The following is an 11,204-nucleotide window of genomic DNA, read 5'->3' as shown; positions in this document are numbered from 1 at the left end:
CCAATTTCGAAAGATAATTCTCCCACCCAAATGGTATCAAACTTATGATGTTATCTTACAACACTCCTTATGTTGAATTCGTGATATAATATTAACTTTAGGAGGTTTAGCTTATTTCCTCTTTGTCAGGAGAGGCTGCAAAATCCAAAAGGCTCTCAGTTCCAGTAAGGTCGGGAAGAGGCAATTCTCTTGCAGAGAGAGAGACCGTGCATTGCAAGCATTACAACTCATTGATGTCCATCCAAGGCCAAGTGAAGAACGTTGGCGTTAAACCTAATAAGGATTGCACCAACCTCCCTCCATCACTGCCCAGTCAGTCAACGACGAAGGAATGACGAACTCTCCCCTTCGTAGCGCCGAGAGGAACGAGCTCCCTTATCTTCCTCGAGGAAGAGTGAGTCTTCAAGAGCTCTCTCTCGGCTCCTATCATTGCTATCGTCGTGAGCGATAGCAATGATAGCAACAATAACAACAACAATGCTAGGAAGAGTTGAAGTCTACTGTGACGTCGAGTCAATCGAGCAACCCCGTTAGCATTGGTGTGTAGAATTTTGAACTTTTACCCAACTAAGATTTCGAATTTGTACTCTCTAACTAAATTTCTGATCTGGATCGTAAAGATAGATAAGATGTGTTCTTCTGACATCCGGAGTAAAGTCACGATCTAGATTTTTTTTTTTTTTTTGTCGTGCAAATTATTAGCTAAGCTGGCTGACATCTTCTTCTACATTAACTAGTTAAAATAGCATTCTTGATCCCCCTTCAACGTGGATGAGTTCTCTGATTGCCTGACGAGTAGTTATTATTTATGTCTTGAGACACTAAACTTTTAGTCCGATTGGGTTCTTCCAGACCTCGAGGAATCTACGACTAGGTATTTATTGCAAGTGATCCTAAGATGGTGAACTTTAGTTTTCACTGCAAGATTGATTGCACTTGAAAAACAACAGGCAAAAACTTCACTACCAACAATGAATTTACCTATATTAGATTCTGAAATTGATGATGAATAGATTAGTCGGTGTTCCTCCTAGATTAGTCGATATTACAGTCTGCTTAACAGTGCTGTTACTTTCAAACAGATGACTTGTCTACCAGTTTTGTGCTTCGGCCATCAACCTATGATTGTAGAGTTTTGGTCCAAATAATCTCCACTATATTGCCTACAGCATTTAGTATTAGCCTAAGTTGAAGTTATGACATTTTCTTCATAGAAAACTTGAAACTGGTGAACCTTTCAACAAATGTTAGAGCTAACAATGAGACTATAGTCTCAAGTTCTTTTATTGAAAATATCACACTGCTTTCAATAGAAACATCAATTTTTGTGGGCAAAAAATCACCATTACAATAAAGATTAACAAATACGATTAATGTCAGAGAGAGATTTTGACACGAGTTGACGCAAATGCACATAAAACAAGTGCAAGAGAAATCACAAGTCCCCTAATTTATAGAATGGAATGCGGCAATTTGGCATGAGCAAGTTACCAAGATTGTTTAATTAGTGAAGCAAGTGCAAAGGGGTTACTGAGTTCAGAAGCATCACACGTTTTCTGTCGTCATGATCAAGTTGCATGTGGAGTAGATGGATGCTGCTGCAGCCCAGACCGCGCACTCCCTCTCTACAGCTTCAGATTTCTTAGGTTTACTGCAAGCCACAATGCATATACGAAGTTTATGTGTCACCATCGTATGGAGATTAAATGGAATTAAGACACTAATTTAATTGAACAAAGACAAATAGTAATATGAAGATAAATGATCACGACTTGGGTTCAAACGATTAAGATGAACTGGAATCAAGTGAGATACTTCAAACGATAATAATGTATCAGAAAGAAATGATTTTAAATGATCAATAATGAGTACACACTTTTACTTGTATATGCATAAGATTGAATGCATTTCTGGATAGCAATGAAAACTTTGGCATCAACAAAATGTCGGCTATCTAGAATATAACTCTAAATCATACTACGCATCCTGTTTAGGATTGCAAGTTGTTTGTAACTTACTTTTTATGCAATTAATAGACTAGTCTATAATGTGTAGGAATACAACATTGCAGTACATGACATATTTTTGTAGCAGCATGCTGCAACAATAATCTACATTCTGGAAAATGAGAATTCTGAGGAGTCAACAAACCTTGAATCGTTTGCTGAAATTAGATGGGAAGAAGCACCTGAAACAACGAACTTAAGGCCGTTCTCACAGTGCAATTGCATCTCTTGAATTTGTTTCAACCAGTTCTCCTGGAACAGAATAAGAGCCATTGTAATCCATGCAGCAATCCAAAAACTTACACCTTCGCAGCCAGAAAGTAATTTACGCTACCCAAAGAAAGCTACAAAGGCTTCTTCCATGTATGCTATCTATCACATGATAAAAATACTTCCATGTATTAAAGACAAAAAGCCTAAAAACAAGATCGAGGGGTCAATGTTGCACTTCGAAGTTCAAAAAACTAGTGATTAAACAGAAACAATTGAAAGTGCTCAGGAACACAAGTAGATACTCACAAGGTGCTTTCCCTCCTCGAACAGTGCTTTGTCCATTTGGCTAAAAAGAGATCTCCAACGTGCCACATGCATATCTGAGATTGCCTTCGAAGAACAACCAGCCTCGGACGATTGCGCAAAATAAGGTTCATTTTCCTGGTTAGACATGAACTCTTTGGATAACAGGTAAGGCAATTCGGTCTGTATGACATTCCTTACTCTCTTCTTGCTGCGCCGTAGTGCTGCACACAAATCAATGTTTGATACATAAATAATCTTGTTGTATTCAACAGCTACAAGCAAAGCTTTCGTTAAAGAAACTATCACCAGCGAGCCGTCCTTTTATGTCCTGCTGAAGAAGGTCCAACCACTGGGAAGCAACATTGGCAGCTGTAGATGATCATTTGTCAAGTTAGCTCATCTGCATTATGTTATGAGGAATCATACAAACATAATGCCAAAGTTCAGTAAACTCTATAACAGTAAATTCTCTTATTCGAGTTGCTACCTTCAAGAGATAGAGTGTCAGGGTTCTCCCGATTAGCAGAAAATTCATCAGTTGTTGCACTGCTAGCATTTTCCGAAACCATTGTTGTAGCTGGTGAGAGCTTTAACGTAAGTGCATCGTCCCCACGGCCCGAAGTTGTCAGTTGTGAAGTTGCACAAGCTCCTTGATTAAACTTGTGCCTAACCTTGTCCATTTCGTTGACTTCACCTGTATACTCCATGTTTGGTGGAATACATGGCTTGCTTGTAGAGACATTGATCTGCTTGATTGTTGAATCTTGGGTCCGGATATGCTCTTTTCTTCTCTCATTAATCTCTTTTCTTCCTCTGCCCATTTGGTCGGTGATCCTATTCTGACTTTGACCATCATGTTTCTCAGAGCGCACTATGGCCTCTATGATGGAGTGAACCTGCTTGCTATTTCTTACATGGTTGATGATCCCTGGGTTTAGTCCAGAAAGCAATCCACTGGGAGCAGCAATTCTTGCAAACCTGTTGGCCTGTTCTCTCTTCGCAATCTCGGTCTTGCTTCGGAGTTCATCCTCTTTTCTCTTTCTTGACTGGCGACTGCGCTGCCTGGGCATTGGTATGCCTCCATGTGAAGATGAAAGAAAGCCATTCTGCTTCATTTCCTTCCACATTCTCAGAGGTCCACTCTCCTCAACCGGACCAGTGGTGCTACCACTCTCGGAGGCATCTGCAGATTTGATCTGTCCCAACTTTTTGAAAGGATAAAATGGATTGTGTTCTGTGCTCAGCGAATTAAGATCCACTTCTAGCCCCACCAGCTTACCTCCATTTTGTTCACTCCCCATCTTTGCTTCGATGGGGCAAGATTCATTACTAAATTCTGTAGCAGATACCGGCAGACCATCATGCCCCAAGCTCAAAGAACTTGCACTGCCAGAAGGACCCAAAGTTAGACAAGCAGCAATATCTTCAACAGAACTATGACCTGTAGTCTCTGATGCAAGCTTGTCCAAAATCACAGATTTGGTAGCCATTGTAATTCCAGAATCACTGTCTTCTTTTTTATCATGTCCAAGTACCTTTTCTTCGTTAATTGTTGACGAATCTAAACTACAGTTCCTTGTTCCTGCAGTACAAAGCAAACAATAATATCAGTTTATGTGAAAGAAAAGGAGGTTGAACACACACATTGGTGCAGAAAATAAATGAGATTTGTGTTTGCATATCATTTAGACTATAAAATCCTAAGCTTAACTTGGATATAAAGTAAATTTATATCAACAAACAAATTAAAATGCCATCTAGCTGTGTTGTATTAGTTCTCTTACATGTATGAATCTAGTTTCTGAACGAAGATTGAACCATTCAAATTTCTATCTAGTTCAAGCATGTTCTAAGAGAAGTTATTGACTAAAAACAACCACATAAAATTGGCAACGAGGCAAGTCATGCAGGAGCATAATGTTATGCTGATTGCAAACTGAAACACATTATCCAAAACTCAGATGCTACTCTCTCTCTCTCTCTCTCTCTCTCTCTCTCTCTCTCTCTCTATTTTCCATCAAATTTGACCTACTGTAAAGAAGACCTTGTTTTCACATTCTTTAACATCAACTTCTTCCAATGTCATGGAATGACAGTTTGGTGTGCTCAAGTATGACTTCAGTACTCGAGTTCATGGCTAGGGAAACTCCCTTATGAAAGAAGATGCAGCTGTCTCCGTTCACAAAAGCATCATAATAGACAAGCCAAGAATAGTTAAGCTTCGTGTTTTCATCAAAAAGGGGAAAATAATGGATGTATCTGCGAACCATGGTATTTTATGGCATAAAGAAACTGTCTTCCCAAACTTTTTCCAATTCACAGACCTAAAGACCACTCCGATCATAAATCAAGAAGCCACCCCACCTTGCGCCCGAAGAACCGATTCCAGATCCCGCATCTTTATTCGCTTGGGCCCATCCAGCCGCCCTTCCAGGTCGCAGTCGCCGTCCCTCTCCTCCGCCTCCACCTTCAAATGGGTAAACACCACACGACCACGATCAAAAGCGGAAGAAGACAACGAATCCAAGTCACCAAAGCGTAAATCGGTCTCATACCTTGGCGGAGGCATCCGCCGCCATTCCAGAATCCAACGGATCCAGGTCCCAGATCCAAGAACGAAACGGCGGGAGACGAAGCCCAAACCCTAGCGGGACGCCGAAGACGCGAGGGAGAGAGGAACTGGGGATCGAGAGCGCTAGGGTTTGGGAAAGGGGGGAGGAACGGGTTTGAAATGGGGGGAAACGGGTGGGGGGCAAAGGAGCGGTTTTTAATCAGTTTGAACGAGGGAGAGGCGCGGATTTGAAGCTCTCTCGCTTCCTCTCTTGCCTTGCTTTCTTTGTGCCCTCGTGCTGCCACGTGGCTCATTTCAAATTCAAATAAATATGATCATTTAATTAAATTAGCATCTCAATAGTTATCCTTTTGGATTCCATTTTAAAGTCCCTATTGACATTTAATCGAGGAAATAATGCACTGTTAATTACTATTGATAAGCAAATATTGTAGACTCAATCAATAATATCGAATAATTATTTTTATTCTTCCACTTCTAATAATTATTTTTATTTATTTTTAGGGCCTATAATATAAAGTTCTTTATGCGCTGTGGTTACACAAATATGTTGTTCCCCCAAAAAAAATTCAACTAAAAACAAGAGGATCTCATTATTCTCAATTTAATTAATTTCATAAAGGGATGCGGCGACCATTCCGCAGTCCACTAAAATGTTCTCACCAAATAAAATCCAATGTTATAGTGAGTTTTGAACCATTCGTTTCAATACTAAAATAAAAATAAATTCCTATATCATTAAGTGCGTCGGAAATATTTTATATTTCTAAGTATTTATGTAAACATCAGTATCTTACTCCTAAAATATTAATCACATTATGCTTTATAAAATATGTATATTAATGTTTTTTTAGGGCTTAAATGGACAAATAAAATACCCAAGAAAATTATGCTTCCGGCGCGTTCTTATCCGGCCGTCTTCACGTGCGCCTCACGTGAAGTCTTCGGAGTAACGTACGCATCCGTCCCCCTTGCCACTCGACCCGTCTGTGGCGTGCGTGAGCAGGCTCTCCATTTCTTTCCACATAAAACGAGAGGTTCCACCGTCGAGCACGTTTCCGTCCTGCTTCCTTCCTCCGCCCCCTCGGCCGTCACCCACCCCAATGGCCGTCGCCCTCTCCCTCCCCTCGCCCCCTGCGTCGGCTCACCGGCGGAGGCCGTACCCGGCGCGCCATCCTCCGAGACCCCCCCGCGCGGCTCTCATCGAGGCCCGGCCCGTCTCCGCCTCCGAGACCGACGTGGGCAGCGGAAGGGGGCAGTATGCCATCCAGCTCGCGGCGGAGATGCAGACGCCCACCGCCGTCTCCTCCAGGCCGCTCGCCCCTCTCTCCGTCATCCGCAAAGATCGCGCCGAGGACATGCAAGCCGAGGCGCGGGCCATGGCCCGGGCCGCCAATGCCACCGTCTACGACCCACAGCTTCTAGCCGCCAAATACGCCGCTCAGCCCCTCAAGGTAACTCCCAGTTCGAGGGCTCTTCTCTCCGCGCTTGGCTTCTTGATGTTGGTTATGTGAGTGGTAGGTGCTATCGAGGACGCTAGAGATCTTCACGGCGTTGGGCACCTTCGCCTTGAAGCTAGTCGCGGACCAGAGGCGAGGACAGCTCGACCAGCGGAAGCGGCAGAGGGCGGCGGAGCTGACGAAGACGTTTACCCGACTGGGGCCGACGTTCGTGAAGATTGGGCAGGGCTTGTCCACCCGCCCCGACGTCTGCCCGCCGGAATATCTCGAGGAGCTCTCTGAATTGCAGGTCTTCTGTTCGACCTCATCGATTGCCCCTTGTTGTTGATAGTAATCACTGATCAATTCTCAGCTACTTTGTTCTTGTCCGTCCGAACAGGATGCCCTCCCGACATTTCCAAATGAGGAGGCATTTGCTTGCATCGAGAGGGAGCTGGGAACTCCTCTCGAGTCCATTTACTCTGCCATATCGGCGGATCCGATTGCAGCTGCGAGCCTAGGTCAGGTCTACAAGGCCCAGCTTAAGTACTCGGGCCAGGTCGTTGCCGTCAAGGTGCAAAGGCCAGGGATTGAAGAAGCCATTGGTTTGGATTTTTACCTTCTGAGAGGTTTAGGTTTTCTGATAAATAAGTATGTTGATATCATCACCAGTGATGTTGTTGCTCTAATTGATGAGTTTGCAAAAAGGGTCTACCAGGAGCTGAATTATGTTCAGGTACATAGCTTTGTCGTGAATCCAATCTACCATGCTATATATTGTAGAACAAAACTCTGTGTCTCATTGTTGGATTCCACTGCTTTCTGCAGGAAGGCCAGAATGCACGGAGATTTAAAAAGTTTTATGCCGACAAGGAATATGTACTTGTGCCAGATATATATTGGGATTACACTAGCACAAAGGTACTGACCATGGATTGGGTGAATGGGGTTAAGCTGAGTGAGCAAGAAACTATCGAGAAGCAAGGTCTGAAGCTGTTGGATTTGGTTAACATCGGTGTCCAATGTAGCTTGAGGCAGTTGCTTGAATATGGGTTTTTTCATGCTGACCCCCATCCCGGTAATCTCCTTGCAACGCCAGAGGGAAAACTTGCTTTTATTGATTTTGGGATGATGAGCGAAACACCAGAAGATGCACGATCTGCTATTATTGGTCACGTAGTTCACATGGTTAATCGGGATTATGATGCCATGGCTCGTGATTATTATGTGTTGGATTTTTTAGCACCTGATGTAGATGTGTCTCCTATTGTGCCAGCTCTTAGGAATTTTTTCGATGATGCACTCAATTCAACTGTAAGCGAGCTCAATTTTAAGACCATCGTCGATGGTCTAGGAAATGTTCTATATCAATATCCTTTCAACGGTGAGTATTATTTGTGCCTAGCGCCACAGTATTCTTGCAATTTTGTCTATTGTGTTTTTATAAACCCCAGAGTGCAGGCTGGTAAGGTTATGCTGATTCAGGAATGCGATATCTGCTCCTATAGCCCTACATTATATATTATTTTATAGATTTAAGGCTTCTTTCACATTGACACCTAGCAAGACTATTAACACGTGGAGTGGTTTACTTGCTTGCAGTTCCAGCATATTATGCACTAATATTGAGGTCACTCACTGTGCTAGAAGGTCTAGCCCTTTACGCTGATCCCAACTTTAAGGTGCTTGCTGCGTCATATCCATATTTTGCTAAAAGACTTCTAACTGACCCAAATCCATATCTTAGAGATGCCCTCATCGACCTATTGTTTAAAGATGGCAGATTCAGGCAAGCATTTTTATTGGTTCAATTTGGTGCAATATGTTTAGGTTGGACCTATTTGGAGTTGGCACCTTATCTGGATTAACATTTGTGATACCTCTACCTAGTGTGCAGGTGGAATAGGCTTGAGAACCTTCTTGTTCAAGGAAGAAAGGATAGAGATTTTACTACTAAGGATGCTTTGCAACCTGTTTTGAAGCTACTACTAGGTCCTGATGGTGAAGAGCTACGAGTTCTTGTTGTGAAAGAAGCTGTTCGTGTCACTGAAGCTATTGCCTTGGGCTCGATGATTGATGCATATGATTCTATGCCTGAATTTATGAAGGGTTTGGTCAGTAATGGCAATGCAAGTGGACCTTTTAAGCTTAATGATGGTGAACAAACACAGATGCTAGAACTTCGAGATACAGTGTTCAGAATATGGGGCCTTTTGAGATCCTCGGATAACTTTGATCCAAGCCTTCTGCAACCAATTTTGCAGGTACTGCAAATATACTCTTCTGTTGTTCGATTATCATGTATGCACTAAATAAATCTACATGATGGTTTAGATTTGCTGTTAAAAAAATTAGATTTTATTTAACATTCCTGGAAGTACTATTAGCCAACAACATAATGCTACAATTTTTTTTATTAGTCACAATCTCTTGTAGTCATAAACTCCTGTCCTTTATGGAATTTCTCTAGTCTATTTGCTGCATCCTAGTTCTATCCCCTTCAAACATTTTACAGAAAAGAAACGAGTCTCGAAAACCCTATCAGCAGAAGAGGTCCTAATTTATGATTCTTACAATAATAGTATGTTCTCATACTGAACTTTTTCTTTAATATTCTGATTTTGTTGCTGTACTTTTGCATGTGGTATGTGGTTATTATATTGTTCAAAAGCTGTGAATCAAACTGGTGGATGTAATGATTCAAGAATGAGATACCCTCTTTGACTGGTAATTCCTTTTGGGTTCATATCTTAGTTATTGACAGGCCATGTCTATGATGAGCAAACAAGGCAAGGGAATTGCCTTTATGAGAGATCAGATATTATGGTAGATGATCATGGTTCTCCCATGGCCTAGTTAGTTGAAATTGATGTGAAGGATCAATTAAATCTTTTCATTATACCACATGAATGTGATCATTTTCATTTCGAGTCAAATTCATTTCATGGTTTGACAATTAATGACATAGATCAAGATTTATTATTCAAAAATGCCATAGCACCTTCATCTTGCAGATCTTCAGTGATGACCAATGTAGGCATCAACTAATTTGCTTGTATTTGTTACTCTATCTAGTCCATCTCACATGTTTCAGATTCTGGGAAATATATGAATTTGTTGAACCATTGTCAATGAGTTTTGCTTTCTAGACATTTACATAAAATATAGTTTATAAGAGCACTGTAAGACTGAGAAATCAGGTGCTTATTTGACCCAATATGCTGCCAACTGAAAATAAATGACATCTTTATTCAAATTTTTTTGGACCTCTGATACACATCCAATGATGTCTTTTTGTGTTCATGCATTCCATTTATTCTGTTGAAAGGTTTAATGGAAGTATGCATTCATTGCACAGGTTCTCGAAGAACCTACAGCTCGCAATCTTGGTGGTCGTGTTTTCGGTGGAATTACTCAACGCCTGGCAGCTCGACTGCTACAACAGGTTCTCAGATCGGCTTCCACTGCTGTTCCTCAGTAGAAGTTACCAGCTCAAGCAGTGGTATATGTGCTCTCAAAACTATTTGCACAAAAAAAAGAAGTGATTCATGTATATGTTCTATTCATTAGTGTATTTTCTGTAGTTCATGGATGAAAATCCATTTCTGGTGATCATAATCTCAACCACACTTTCTGAATTCACTGTAAGTATAGGATTCTAACAATCTAAAAGTTTTCCTAAATCTTGGAAATTTCTTACTTTTATTTTTTTCCAAGTGTTATAAAAAGACCATATGCACCCTTGTAAACTGAAAACAACACATGCATGATGCATCAAATGTCATGATACACTAAACTTCATGGATGAAAACCATTTATGGTTATCATAGTCATTTGGTATGTTCTTAAGCTTGAACCTAGTCATACTTAACAGGAAAGTAATACATTTTAAGAAACTATAAGCTAACTTAAACCTTGGAAATATCATGCTTTATCTTGCCAAAGTTATTAAAAGATCATATGCACCCTTGTGAACTGAAAACAATACATGATGCAGCATCAGCTGTCATGGTTAGATCTTCCAATGATCTCACCTACAGTTCCTTTTTTCACCAGAAACCTCAATAATGGAACTGTATGTTCTTACTGTATAGTGCTTCTCATGTGGACAGAATTGAGTGTTCTTGGAAGTCCAATTCTTCATCTTGAGCGGGTACAAAAATTTAGACTTGTGTATAATGCAGAGTTTGATTACTTTTCTATACTGGTATATGATTTAGGATTATGGCTTTATTTTACTATTACAATATATATTTCAGGTGGTGATACAATCGAATAATTATTGGATGCATAATTCTTCAGTTTAGATATATAAAAGTAAGAATTTTAATTTCGAATAAAATCGTCCGGTACGTAGATCGTTCCTACCGGACAGTATTAGTCTGGTTGTGGCCTGGTTACAAAGAGGGAAGAAGAAGCGTCGAGGGAGAATCAGGAGAACCTTGATGTTTTCTGATCCGGCGCCATCCTCTCTCGATGATCTCAATTCAGGAGGTAACGAAGAGGCGACGATTCGGCTTCGTCTTTGTCGTGTCCTTCGTCGAAGGCCAAAGATGTCTACGACCTTCGACGTCGCAAATGAGGAGAAAATCACGTTATTCTTCTCGTCTGACACGATCGTCCGACACGATGAGGAAAAGAAAAGGAGGTAACGTCGTCGAGGCAATA

General features: G+C 41.1%; 2 protein-coding genes across 2 annotated transcripts; one reads left to right on the top strand and one right to left on the bottom strand.

Moving 5' to 3' along the window:
* Positions 1-1,332: 1,332 nt before the first annotated feature.
* On the bottom strand, positions 1,333-5,255 carry LOC135645472 (uncharacterized). The gene is made up of 7 exons (XM_065163867.1): positions 5,081-5,255; positions 4,890-4,992; positions 3,013-4,107; positions 2,832-2,894; positions 2,526-2,746; positions 2,152-2,258; positions 1,333-1,651 (listed from the first exon to the last, which is right to left on the bottom strand). The coding sequence occupies exons 1-7, from the start codon at positions 5,102-5,104 to the stop codon at positions 1,546-1,548; spliced, it is 1,719 nt and encodes a 572-aa protein (XP_065019939.1). The 5' UTR covers positions 5,105-5,255; the 3' UTR covers positions 1,333-1,545.
* Positions 5,256-6,099: 844 nt separating this feature from the next.
* Positions 6,100-10,178, top strand: LOC103995403 (protein ACTIVITY OF BC1 COMPLEX KINASE 3, chloroplastic). Its single transcript, XM_009415983.3, has 7 exons — positions 6,100-6,551; positions 6,619-6,846; positions 6,937-7,272; positions 7,365-7,920; positions 8,139-8,325; positions 8,434-8,800; positions 9,895-10,178. Exons 1-7 carry the CDS (start codon positions 6,201-6,203, stop codon positions 10,015-10,017), a joined length of 2,148 nt encoding a protein of 715 aa, XP_009414258.1. The 5' UTR covers positions 6,100-6,200; the 3' UTR covers positions 10,018-10,178.
* The last annotated feature ends 1,026 nt before the right edge of the window (positions 10,179-11,204 follow it).

Source organism: Musa acuminata, chromosome BXJ3-8, assembly GCF_036884655.1.
Source record: "Musa acuminata AAA Group cultivar baxijiao chromosome BXJ3-8, Cavendish_Baxijiao_AAA, whole genome shotgun sequence".
NCBI classification, from domain to species: domain Eukaryota; kingdom Viridiplantae; phylum Streptophyta; class Magnoliopsida; order Zingiberales; family Musaceae; genus Musa; species Musa acuminata.
The sequence above is the reverse complement of the archived record's forward strand: the minus strand, read 5'-3'. Positions and strand labels throughout refer to the sequence as shown.